This window comes from Phocoena sinus, chromosome 7 (genome assembly GCF_008692025.1).
Source record: "Phocoena sinus isolate mPhoSin1 chromosome 7, mPhoSin1.pri, whole genome shotgun sequence".
NCBI classification, from domain to species: Eukaryota; Metazoa; Chordata; class Mammalia; order Artiodactyla; family Phocoenidae; genus Phocoena; species Phocoena sinus.
Genome location: NC_045769.1, coordinates 55,477,980 through 55,491,715, shown reverse-complemented (window position 1 = coordinate 55,491,715; position 13,736 = coordinate 55,477,980). Strand labels below are relative to the sequence as shown.

The 13,736-nt window shown below is 37.9% G+C and overlaps 1 protein-coding gene across 2 annotated transcripts; it reads right to left on the bottom strand.

Moving 5' to 3' along the window:
- Positions 1–3,134: 3,134 nt before the first annotated feature.
- On the bottom strand, positions 3,135–12,507 carry FKBP7 (FKBP prolyl isomerase 7). 2 transcript variants are annotated; one of them, XM_032636516.1, is made up of 4 exons: positions 11,920–12,507; positions 10,477–10,628; positions 5,642–5,772; positions 3,135–3,475 (listed from the first exon to the last, which is right to left on the bottom strand). In XM_032636516.1, the coding sequence occupies exons 1-4, from the start codon at positions 12,168–12,170 to the stop codon at positions 3,314–3,316; spliced, it is 696 nt and encodes a 231-aa protein (XP_032492407.1). In that variant the 5' UTR covers positions 12,171–12,507; the 3' UTR covers positions 3,135–3,313. The 2 variants fall into 2 exon arrangements, with proteins under 2 accessions (XP_032492407.1, XP_032492406.1); XM_032636515.1 differs by having other exon boundaries at positions 5,642–5,775; positions 11,920–12,447.
- Between the last annotated feature and the right edge of the window lie 1,229 nt (positions 12,508–13,736).

Below are 13,736 nucleotides of genomic sequence, written 5' to 3'. Positions count from 1 at the left end.
CTCATTTTACATAGAAATTTTCTAGATATCAATTTTATTTTTAGTTGGCTTTTAATTCAGGATCTAAGAATGACAAGAGCACACAAGTGGCAACTTTATGGTGCTTTAACTGTTGCCTTAGGTCTGGTAAAATGAGAAAAATGTGTTAATAATTTAATGTAATCCTAAATGTTTAATTGTGGTATCAAATTAAAAGCACACTGAGCTCAGTGTGGGGTTTTGTGTACACAATTAAAGATGACTGATAGTAGTAATGGGCTGCCATTTTGTGATGTACATATATATGTGCTCGCCAGCTTTGTCTTTATAAAAACTCACTACAGTCATTTTAAAGTTAAGGCAGCTGGGACATGTTTATTTCTTTTCTCCTTTGAAAATGTTTAAAACATTTAACGTATTTAGTTCTGTGAGACCTTTTGCATCTACTCTGTAAGACATCTGAAATTTTTTTATACACAAGCAACCTAAATTATTTACTATACACCATTTTAAAATTATTACAAAAATACTATGTTAAAGTTCCAGAAATCAAATAGTACAGCAGTCACTACTAGGAATATGCCTATGAAGTCATTAGGCAATTACATAAATACGAAATACTTGTATACTATATGTATGTGGAAGGATTAATATTTTATCTTTTTAACTATTTAAAAAGTTAAAAATCTATAATTTTTTTTTTTTTTTTTTTTTTTGCGGTACGCGGGCCTCTCACTGTTGTGGCCTCTCCCGTTGCGGAGCACAGGCTCCGGACGCGCAGGCTCAGCGGCCATGGCTCACGGGCCCAGCCGCTCCGCGGCATGTGGGATCTTCCCAGACGGGGGCACGAACTCGTGTCCCCTGCATCGGCAGGCGGACTCTCAACCACTGCGCCACTAGGGAAGCCCTATAATTTTTTAAAACATAAGTTTAGGGACTTCCCTGGTGGCGCAGTGGTTAAGAATCCACCTGCCAATTCAGGGGACGCAGGTTCGAGCCCTGGTCTGGGAAGCTCCCACATGCTGCGTAGCAACTAAGCCCGTGCGCTACAACTACTGAGCCTGCACTCTAGGGCCTGCGAGCCACAACTACTGAGCCCACGTGCCACAACTACTGAAGCCCACACGCCTAGAGCCTGTGCTCTGCAACAGGAGAAGCCACTGCAATGCAAAGCCTGCACACCTCAAGGAAGAGTAGCCCCCCAACAACGCAAGTAGAGAAAGCCTGAGTGCAGCAACGAAGACCCAACGCAGCCAAAAATAAATAAATAAAAGTGATTCAATCCATTTAGTGTTTAAAAAAAAAAAACACCATGAGATAGCACTAGGTATACTAGAAGTATTCAAAATCTTCAAGTTGCTAATAGTAAGCTTTGGTGAGGATGAAAAGCAACTGAAACTCTCATACTAGTTGAAAAACAAATTGGTACGATTACTTTGGTAAACAGTTTGGCATTATCTGTGACAAAAAGTCTCTCCTTGATCAAACTTGTCGGGCTCTTCTGAGCCCTCTGCTTGATTAGGCCCTATAGCGCCCCCTCGCCACAACTAGAGAAAGCCTGTGTGCAGAAACGAAGATTCAATGCAGTCAAAAATAAATAAATAAAAAACAAACATAAGTTTAAAAGCACTTGGTATGAAAACAATGGGACAGAAAGGTTAGAATTAGAAAGTTGGTATCATAGGATAATTTCCATTTATAGCCTTCATGGTATTTTTGTTTTGGGCCGAGTATATTATGATTCAGGTGCAAATATGAGTATATTGATCAAAAAAACCTCTAGTGACTTTTATTAATATGGATATAGAGAATGGGGGCAGTTTCCAAACCAAAACATAATATTGTATTAGCAACTTAGTTTACTTGAACAGAGCAGGTTTTTCTGAGGGAAGTAAAGGGATGAAAGTTGATGATTAAGTGAGGAGTTATAAAATTGGGTATAGGAATGAAGAAATATAGGGGGGAAAGAAAAGATAGTAAAGGTTTTTATTTTACAAAGTGTCTAACTGTGCTATGCATATGTAATATCCACTAATCTAGTGGTTTTTGTGTTGCCCTTATACTTTTAAATTATAGGATTTCTAGCAGTATATTTAAAGAGGTTAAAAGATGAACAGTGAACAATGGTTTGGAAAGAGCAAGCTTCAGAAAATGGAAAAGACATTGTTTTGAACTCACTTGGTTTTGAATAGAGCTATTTACTGCCTAACCACACTTTCTACATACACAGTAAGTAAAACTTACATGTTCCAATAAATATGTATCCTTTCTTGGGTACCAACATGATTTTCTACAGCATCTCTTACCTCTTCTTCTCAACATGTTGGACCACAATGATTTGACCATGACACAAAATTGCCATGGCACTTTACATCCTCACCTGCATCCTCATTTGATATCCTCATGTGTAAAGTAAGTTCTACACATTTATCAAAAACTTGATGGCATACCAGTTTGTAATGCTCATTCATGGTTAATAACAAGAACATTGTGAGAAGTGACATAGGATAGAGATACCTAGAGAAAGGGAGACTAAGAAATAGCGTAGCATCAATTTAAAACTATCAAGACAAAAAGTTAGGGATGGTAGATATAAAGGCCTACGAGAAGGAAGAGGCGTATAATGATGTCTGAGGGAATGCAAGAGTCAGAGCAGTACAGACTTTATGATGCCTGCTCTAAGACAAAGGCACAAAGCCTTTGGTCTGATGAAATGTCTTTCAAACATTAGTCATTGGAACAAATACCTAAGGCCAGAAACTTGCACCAAAAAGTACAGAGACTGTGTTGAGGCTCTCTGACAGAGTTATACAACTAATACTTTCCTGCATGTATACTAAAGGAAGATTCCTCGGTCCTATGATTTTTATATCCTACTATCCATAATGCTGTGAAATGTATAAACAAATGAAATGTTAATTCCTGGGTCCCTATTAAATATTTTTAAAATATGGGGCACTTTAAATATTAAAATTTGGATATTTACATAACTATACATGCTGTTAAGGTTAGAGTTGGGAAGAGCTTGTGGATTTTGACATAGATGTCCTCCTATAACCTGAAGGGGAAAAGCTGCCCGCTAGGATGCAGAAGTCGATTTTATGGTGGTGCAATTCATGTTAACAGAATAAAGCAAAAGGAAACACAATCACGCCTTACTTGAAAGTTAACTTTTGCAAAACAGTCTCACATTTATTATTCCAAAATTACATGTATTGAAGGGATCAAAATATGTTCATGGGGGAAAAATAGAGAATACAACTCAGAGAAAAGTGACTTTGTTTTACATATAAAGTACAGTAAATAGCTAAGAAAATTTAGAAATAAAAATATGCTATAGTTCATCATGTTGATAGACATTGTATTCCTTAGAAGAAATGAAGCCATCACCATCATGGTCGTTCTTCTTAAAAATATCTTCTAAAACTGCATTCTGATATGACTTGTCACGTGGCTTCTCATCTTTTTCAAATTCCTTTTTCAGGTAATGACTTATCTAGGCCAAAATAATATTTCTTTAATAAAAATATATCACAAGAAATTTCCAGCAACTTTGAGAAAATGTTTACATAAAGAAACTCATATCTAAGACTGCTTATAATAAGTGATACAAAAATTTAAAAAGCTATTTGAGGTTTAATTTTTTCAACTTTTGAAGCAATTTTCTGAAGAGAAACACATCTTCAAACTAGCTTCCCCCGAGGTTATAGGTGGTTAGTGGTACATACTCAGATTAACATCTGAATTGAATTTTGTTGAAACTAAATGCTTTCCAATAATCTACACTATCCACATTACCAAAGGAAACTCCCTCTTAAGAATTTCCATTAGTGAATAAAATCCAAATTGGCATTTCTATAATCTCTAAAGTTATTGGGTTGGCCTCGTTCGGGTTTTTCCAGCCTATGAAAAACCCGAATGAACTTTTTGGCCAACCCAATAATAAATACGTATAATGAATTAAAAAAACCCAACTACAGGTTTTGAAATAAAATTTAATTTTCTTAATTTTTCTATGCTTCTATAGCTCTCCCCCAATCTACAAATTATGATCATCTCTCTAATGTCAAATAAGGAACAGGTATTCTGAAGTATTCCCTTTTCTCTATATGACATTTCTCTAAGCAAAGACACATAAGCACAGCCTAACATGGTAGCTACTAGCCATATATGTCCATTAAGCACTTGAAATGTGGTAGATCAAATTGAGACAAGCTACTGTAAGGGTAAAATACACAACAAAGTTTGAAGATAATAAAAAATGTCATTGATAATTTTTATATTGGTTTCATGTTGAAATGGCGATATTTTAGATATATTGAGTTAATTAATTAACATTAATTTCACTTGTTTCTTTTTACTTTTTAAAATGTGGCTACTAAAACATTTAAAATTATGTATGTAACTCAATTATATTTCTATTGGAAATTATGTATATTATATAAATAAATCATATATTAATACATATAATATAAAAGAGAGTAAAGCACAACGATTTGGAGATAGTGTTAAACAAGGCTGGGTATTTTATTTATTATCACTTTTTTTTTGCATTGAAGTATAGTTGATTTACAATGTTTCAGGTACACAGCAAAGTGATTCAGTTATACAAATATCTATATATCTATGATCTATTCTTTTTCAGATTCTTTTCCATTATAGGTTATTACAAGATACTGAATATAGTTCCCTGTGCTATACAGTAGGTCCTTGTTGTTTATTTTATATATAGTAGCGTGTATCTGTTAATCCCAAATTCCCAATTTATGCCTCCTCTCCTCCTTTCCCCCTTGGTAACCATAAGTTTGTTTTCTACGTCTGTGAGTCTACTTCTATTCTGTAAATAAGTTCATTTTTGTATCATTTTTTTAGATTCTACATATAAGTGATACCATATGATATTTGTCTTTCTCTTAGGTTACTTAGTATGATAATCTCTGTGTCCATCCATGTTGCTTCAGATGGCATTATTTCACTTTTTTTAATGGCTGAGTAATATTCCTGTGTGTGTGTGTGTGTGTGTGTGTATACACACACACACACCTTCTTTATCCATTCGTCTGTCGATGGACATTTAGGTTGCTTCCATGTCTTGGCTATTGTAAATAGTGCTGCTATGAACATAGGGGTGCATGTATCTTTTTGAATTATAGTTTTGTCTGGATATATGCCCAGGAGTGGGATTGCTGGATCACATGACAACTCTATTTTTAGCTTTTTAAGGATGCAGAAGCTAGGTAACTGAACTCCAGGACCCTGTTTACCAACTTTCTGGGTTACACAGTTCAAATTCTTCCTAGCTCTTTTAATAATCTCATGGAATCCTCACAATCTTATGAGGTGGGAATTGTTTGCCCAGTTACAAATTCCTACAGTGCTGCTTGAAAAGATCTTCTCCTGTAGGCTAGATGCCAGAAATGCCTCGTAGAGATTAGTTTGGTATTTTAATGACCCTCTTGCAGGGAGAAAGGAAATTAAACAGTCTGACTTAGTTTCAAGTTTTACATTAAAAAAGTACATTTTCTTCTTGGAATTTAGTTTTTTTGTAACCAGCTCTATAAAAGCAAATTAATCAGTCCATACTAGGTAGAAGTAAAAATAATAGCTATAACACAGATGTGACAAAAAATGAGATTGTACATATGAAATCTGTTTGAATTACCTCAGTTTTAGAAAGTTGCCTGTCATTGTCCACATCTATCTGTTTAAATGTTTCAATGCTTCGTGGTCCTTTGGTCACAGCATAGAGCTCAATCTCAAAAATCAACGTTGCATCAGGTGGAATCTTGCCTTCTGCTAAAGGTGTAAATTTTAACACTTTAACTTACATGAAGATAACGTTCAAATATTTATTTACAAATAGCCATTATAGCATTATGATTATATTATTTCATATTTATAAAAATTGCTTTCTAAATATTTCTTAGGAACACTTTTTCCATATGTCTTCAAACCAAGTCAGTTCTAAAGACCCAGGGGACCATTATTTCCTGATTAAATTGAAATAAATATAAATCATGTATTTTAAAAAATTAATGTATTTATTTTTGGCTGCGTTGGGTCTTCGTTGCTGTGCGTGGACTTTCCCTAGTTGCGGCGAGCAGGGGCTACTCTTCATTGCAGTGCGCAGGCTTCTCATTGCGGTGGCTTCTCTTGTTGCAGAGCACGTGCTCTAGGCACGTGGGCTTCAGTAGTTGTGACACGGCTCAGTAGTTGTGGCTCACGGGATCTAGAGCGCAGACTCAGTAGTTGTGGCGCATGGGCTTAGGTGCTCTGTGGCATGTGGGATCTTCCTGGACCAGGGCTCTAACCCGTCTCCCCTGCCTTGGCAGGTGTATTCTTTTTTTTTTTTTCGGTATGCGGGCCTCTCACTGTTGTGGCTGTTGTGGCCTCTCCCGTTGCGGAGCACAGGCTCCGGACGCGCAGGCTCAGCGGCCACGGCTCACGGGCCCAGCCGCTCCACGGCATGTGAGATCTTCCCGGACTGGGGCACGAGCCCGTGTCCCCTGCATTGGCAGGCGGACTCTCAACCACTGAGCCACCAGGGAAGCCCTAAATCATGTAATTTTTATTAATATACCCCAACATTATACAGGAGAGAGCTAGTGCAGAGAAGAAATTCACAGGCAGAACAATTTCATAGATAGGTCTCTTTTAGAAAATGATTTTGTTCAGTTATTTGGAAGTATGAATAAAATATATGTATTAGTATACATGTCTTTCAAATTTTTATAGACAAAAAATAGTGCAATGACAGAACAAACCAGTAACAATTTCATGAAGAAATTTATAATCACAAAAAAGCCTTCTAAGTATTAAGTTAAATAGCTCTCTTTAATAAAGTTAATCTATTAAGTGATGTCACAGATGACTTTAGCAATCTATGGGCTACTTCAGATGGCCATTCATAAAAATGACCTGCAGAAATGACTTGCTAAGAGGCACTGGGTGGCTTTTGTCACCAGTACATTATAGTTACTCAAATATTTGTTGAATGAATGGCCTCTATCACTTATTTGAAAAATGGCTAAGTTTGTTCTTTGAAGCAAACAGTAATTTTTTAAATGAAAAAGTGGAGAATTCTTGCTAAAGTATTTACATAATCCAAAGAACAAAGCTTGAAAGTTACAGCCAAAATAAGTGGATCAGCCATCTCCAAAGCCAGGACATAGAAAAATCTACCCACATATTACGTGACTAATGTGACCATCCCAACCAACATACCACATATTACCTGACTTTATAGTAAAAGAGCTAGAGATTGATTGATCATTTTTACAAAACCCATTCCTATTCTGTCCAGTTAAGACCTCTTTATGACAGAAAAATAACTTCTCCTGACAATAATTAAAAACAAATTCAAAACACAAATTCAAATTTCTTAAAAAATATTACAAGTCTAAGTTTCCCCAAAATTCTACTGTAAACATAGAATATATTGCCAGTTAAGTTTTATATTATTAAAAAATTACAGTATAAAGAAGAGAAAAATATGCATTTGCTATAGAATTACTTGTATTTAGAGAAGCAGATCAAAGAATTAGAAGTTAATGTAAAGAATCTATACATACCACATATACTGTTAATTAAAGCACTAACAAGTCACATGCATTTCAAGACATGCAGGGGTGCTCTGTGACATTAGGCAAAGATATTGCCCACAGGAAAAGACTTCTTCAAGTACTACCTAAAATAAAGTTATAGCTAATGTTAGGTCTTAATAACAACTTATTTAAAAAAGCTTATTCAATCAAGATATTGTTTGTTAAGCAGTTACTTATGGTATACACAACAGCTTTTAAAATAATTGAATTCAAGCTATTAGTAAGCTATTATAAATAATGCAGGTAAACTAGCAGTTAACTACATTCCAAAGAACACACTTTTGTCGGGCCTCAGTTTCCTTACGTGTAAAATGTAGGTGTTGGTGATGTTACTAGTGAGATTCATTATTTTTATATATTTATTGAAGACACCTCAAATTGAATATGAACTAACTTCAAGTCAAATTTCTACACTTTTGTAGCAAGGGTCTGGCTTATTAATAGCTTAGGCAGACTGGGTAGTCATTTGTATCTAAGCATAAATTAGTTTACAAAAAGGATAAAATAAGTACTCATTTGTCACAGGGTAACAGGACCCAAGATGAGCACCTATTGTTGAGAGATGTGGGTGCCCTGGTAGCAGGCAGAATGTGGAGGTATCTACAAGAGAGAAAGAGAAACTCTGAAAATGAGATTAAGGAGAATGAAAGGCAAACTCTGCCTATATCATTTTGCCTAGAATTGACCTCAACCTATGACAGCATTTTTAGGACAAGACTGCATTCAATTTATCTTCAATTCTCTCTCCCTCTCCTAGGTTCCTTTACAACTAAAAATAGGATACACTAATTATGGTTCTGTGGGAGCTATTTTGATGGAACCAAATGATTGGCGAAAAGCTTTGAAAGTGAAGCTGTAGTTATCTGGAACTGTCTCTTTAGGAGCTTTAAATCTGATTGGATCTGACTTGTACCACTAACTTCCCTCCAATCCAATTTGGGGCAGTGATCCCCTACTCTTGCTGGAAAGAATAGGCGAGGGAACCATTCCGCCTAATGAGTAAACTAACAGCCTTACAGAGGGTGTGCCATTTCAATGAAATATTGGGGAGTAAAAACAACATTTCATTGTAGAAAATCTTTAATTGCTTTAATTATATACTAAATATTTCAAATACGTGGGGTTAAGAAGGGCTTTAAATAGAATGAGGAGGTAAAGATTCTTCCTTTGGGGAATTCCCTGATGGTCCAGTGGTTAGGACTCTGCACTTCCTCTGCAGGGGGCATGGGTTCAATCCCTGGTCGGGGAGCTAAGATCCCCGCAAGCCCTGGAGTGTGGCCAAAAGAAAAATCTTTATAGTCTTCACACAGCAATAGGAAGCAAGGACCCAACTGAGAATGCAATATAGAAACCGGCCCTCTGCCACACAGACCATTTTCCCCTCTTAAAAATTTCTCTATTCTGCTCCACTTTTAACTTTAGTGATTTTAAAAAATTTAATTTTTGAAAAATTAATACATGTCTTTCTCTGTCAGACTTATTTCACTTAGCATAGTACCCTCTAGGTCCATCCATGTTGTTGCAAATGGCAAGATTTCATTCCTTTTCATGGCTGAGTAATATTCCAGTGGTGTGTGTGTGTGTGTGTGTGTGTGTGTGTGTGTGTGTGTGTGTGTGTGTACCACATCTTCTTTTTTTTTTTTTTTTTTTAATACCACATCTTCTTTATCCATTCATCCATCGATGGACACTTAAGTTGTTTCCATATCTTGGCTATTGTAAATAATGCTGTAATGAACACTGGGGTGCATATATCTTTTCAAATTAGTGTTTTCATTTTCTTCAGAAAAATGCCCAGGAGTGGAATTGCTGGATCATATAGTAGTTCTATTTTTAATTTTTTGAGAAACTTTCGTACTGTTTTCAGTTGTGGCTGTACCAATTTACATTCCCACCAATTGGGATATTATATACAGCACAGGGGATATAGTCAATAATACTGTAATAATTCTGTATGGTGTGTAATCTATAAATATATCGAGTCACCATGTTTTATACCTAAAACTAATATAGTATTTTAAGTCAACTATACTTCAATAAAACATTTAGTACATGCATACAGTAAAAAACTTAAATAGTATAATATATTACAGAATGAGAGGAAATCTCCTTACCCTTGACCCTCAGGCCTCCTTCCCAGGAACATTTAATATCATCAGATGGTGTATTTTTTAGATAGTCTATGTAGATACATGATACATATGTGAAATTTTCCCTCTCACAGGTAAGCTGTCATTGACGTTAGGAAACTGTTTCTGCATTGTACACTGCTTTATGCTCAGTGCCTAGAATAGAGCCAGGCACTGCTGCTCAATAAATATTTGTTGCAGGAATATATTCTATCCCATTTTATCTTTAACACATTAATACATATGGCTCTACTTCATTCTTTTTACTGGCTGCACAATAATCCACTGTATAGATATAGCATAACTTAGTTAACTAATTTCCTACTAAGGGATACTCGGGTAGTTTGCAGTCTTGCTACCCAAAAAAGTCTGCAATCCATGTTCTTTAAGATGTACCTTGGTACACATTCCTGGAAATGGAACTATGGGATCAGAGGATATGTACATTTTAAATTTTGATAGAAATTGCTAAAGAGGTCAAATGATTTACATTCCCAGCAATAATACCTGGGACTGCTGTTTTTTCCATACCTTTGCCAACTTTTATGTCTTTGCTAATCTGATGGGTGAAAATGGTATATCATTTTTGTTTTAATTTCTTTCTTTAATGATGACTGGACTTGATAGAGCTAAAGTTTATTGGACCCTATATTCTATATCTTATTTAACTTTGAGAGTCTGCTTTTGATTTTTTGACTATATACCCGAAGTCTGTGACTTATTTTTAAATATAACTTAGAGATATACATATTAAAATACCTTACCATAGCCTTCCTTTCCATATGCAAATGAAGGGGGTATAATCAATTTTCGCTTCTCGCCAGGACACATATCCGTCATCCCAATGTCTAGGCCTTTTATGACTTGTCCAACACCAAGAACAAACCATTTGGGGTGGCCTTCATTTTGTGTCCGGCTATAATTAAAAACAACACCTAGGTAAGTTGATTTCAAGAAAAATAAAATCAAACATTAAAATACAGCTGAGCATTTAGTTCCAATTTAAAATTGGAGTCCTCTCTAACCATCTCTTTTCCTATATTAAGATTCATTCTGAACCCCCTAGTGGGGTGTTTGGCTCAAACTTCCCTCATAATAGCTAGACAGAGGTATGATTTGCCCAAAGCTAGTCATTAGGAGTCATCTCATTTTCTTGTTTTGTCATCTTTACAAAAACTACTCAACAGTTAACTTTTTAATGGGTCTCCTGCCCCTAACTAGCTGCATGGATTGTCCAAATGACTTATTTACCATTCTGGGTTTGTTCTAAAAAATGATGGTACAGGTTTAGCCTCAAAAAGTCATTTGAACCATGATTAAAATTTGTATTTTTTCTTCTTATTAAATTTCTCTATTCTAGATGCAAAGAACTAACTTTCCCCAATTGTATTTTTTTTTTTTTTTTTTTTTTTTTTTCGGTACGAGGGCCTCTCACTGTTGTGGCCTCTCCCGTTGCGGAGCACAGGCTCCGGACGCGCAGGCCCAGCGGCCATGGCTCACGGGCCCAGCCGCTCCGCGGCATGTGGGATCCTCCCGGACCGGGGCACGAACCTGCGTCCCCTGCATCGGCAGGCGGACTCCCAATCACTGCGCCACCAGGGAAGCCCCCCAATTGTATTTTTATAGGGTAATAGCACAGAAGGAGAAAAGACATTCTACCTCTGAGTAATAAACCATCAATTAAATCAGAGTAAGTAGTGGTGGGATGAGGGGGCAGGCAGGACACAGGGTCCGGAAGTCACCAGACAAAGTCATTGTAGTGGCTTCTTGATACAGCTGGAAAGTGGCCTCCAGCCAGTAAATATCGTGCTTCTGAAGGCCAGACAATATCTCCTAAACAACTCTACGTAGTCCTCAGTAAGGAGGCTCCAACCCACAGCAAAGGAAAAGTGTGAACATTCTCACAAACAGTACCTTGACTTACTTCTATAGGTACCAAGGGCAGTGGTGGTGGTCGGGGGAGTGTATGGATGTGTGTATTTTTAATAATTTCTTGGGTCAACATTTTCAGTAATTTAAATAATATTCCATATAATAGGGAAATACTGTATCAAATCTGATTTCCCCCCTAGAAATAAAAGGCTTAACTCTCGCTGTTAAAAAACAAGAACAAATCAATCAAACAACAAATTAGGTTTCTGGTTGGTGGAGGGAGGGTAGATTTAGTGCATCAACTGGACGCGGGAGCTGTTCGCATCATTTCCTACCTGCAGTAGAATTTCGAGCCGTCTTTAGCCAAGAAGCCGTCGTAATGGGCATTTAGCAGGTCTCCCTTTTTGCTTGTGTTAGAACAGTTTTCTGGACGGTGCAAAACTTCAATTTTCACTTCCTCTATGCTCTCCTCTGCCTTTTGTCCCTGAGCAGTAAAAATGCCCCACAGGTAAACGGAAATGATTAACCTAAATAAGAAATGCATGATTCCGAGAGTCGGCCCCAGATGACCACCGCGTTCCCTCATGCGTGTCACTGGCGCGGAGTGGCCGCGCCAGCAGCCTAGTTACGACGCGTGGCAGTCATTGTCCTACGTCATAAAAGGTCGGGGGCGGGGTGAAGCGTGGACACGCCCCCTTTCCCAGCGGCGCGCCCAGCAACGGAATTTTTGCGCGTTGGCTGCTGGTTTCGTCCTGGTGGTACCCCGCGCTTTGGCTGGCTGTTTTCAGTCGCTAAGGCAACACTCCACACTTGCACCGCATCTCCTCCCTAAGTCCGCATAATTTACAAACAGTTTCCTCAGGGTTCGATAGTAACGTTCGCGTTACCTTTTGAAACTGGCAAAAGAGGAAATAAGACTCTGATGGGGTGTCGTAGTCCGAGGATAGGATTGTCATTTCTGGGCATGAAAGGCGTCTCCTCAGATCCCTAGAGAACTGGTGGGCATCGGGGGAGGCATTCTGCTTCTGCGGTGTCTTTGAAGCGCCTTCTCGGGGTCGAAGTCATGCATTAAGCGGTTCCAGGCTAAGCCACACACTAGTACACAGAGGTACCGCTGCTCCCCGAAGTGGGGTTAACGGCTGTTCCCCAGAGCCGACTCCAGCGATTCGGGACCGGCTGCTGGTTTGCATTTCCTTCGCTCACCACTCGCTGTCGCCCTTGATTTGAGGGCTTCTAGGAGTGCGGGTAAAGCTCTTAACAGTTTTGCTTTTCTTACCAACTCTGCGACATAGGTAATTATCCACATTCCACTGACGAGAAAACTAGGTAATTTGAGTATTGGGCATTCTGTTTCAATCTCACGGCTAATACGCGGCAGGGATTTGACCAAGTCCGACACAAAGCCAGCCTTATATCCTCACCCCCAACATTTTAGCATGAAGAACTTTACAACATACAGAATAAATTTTACTACCCCATCACCGCGGCCTTATATCCACTACTTGGATTCTATCATTAACATTTAACTATACGTATTCGATTTATTAAATACATTTCCATCTATCCATCTATCCGTCAATTCGCCGTATTTCCAAGCGAATACCCAAAGACTTTTACCCAAACCAGAAGGACCTCAGCGAAGGCCTGGATTAGGCTCTGGAAGGGGAGGTGGTGTCCGCCTCAGTGATGCTAAAAGCCTAAAAGCCGCAGCACCGAGCCTGCTTATATCGGCTTTGCTTAAAGCTTGTAAAATTACAGAAATCTGAAAATTATTGTCAATTATACAAGGGGATGGTCATTTCCAAACAGGATTTTAAAAAATCATAAAGGCTAGAGAAAACTTCCATTTTTAAAATAAAGTCCAACGGTTGCTCCCGTGTTTTATATTCTAAATGAAGTTGTGGCTAAGATTCTTTGTCGGCGTGGTGGGACTCTCAATCAATGCACACTGACTTCCTAGAAGATAATTTCTCGGACCCCCTGAACGGGAGAAGGATACGAAGGAAACATAAAGAGGAGGCTTTTTTTTTTTTGTGAAAAAAAAAAAAACAACCACCAGAAAGACCTGAGGCTCAGTTACAGGAAAACCTGAGAGGCCTACGAGTGCGACGTGGGTGGGGGAGAGGGGGCGGCTAGTCCTCGGGTCGGCACG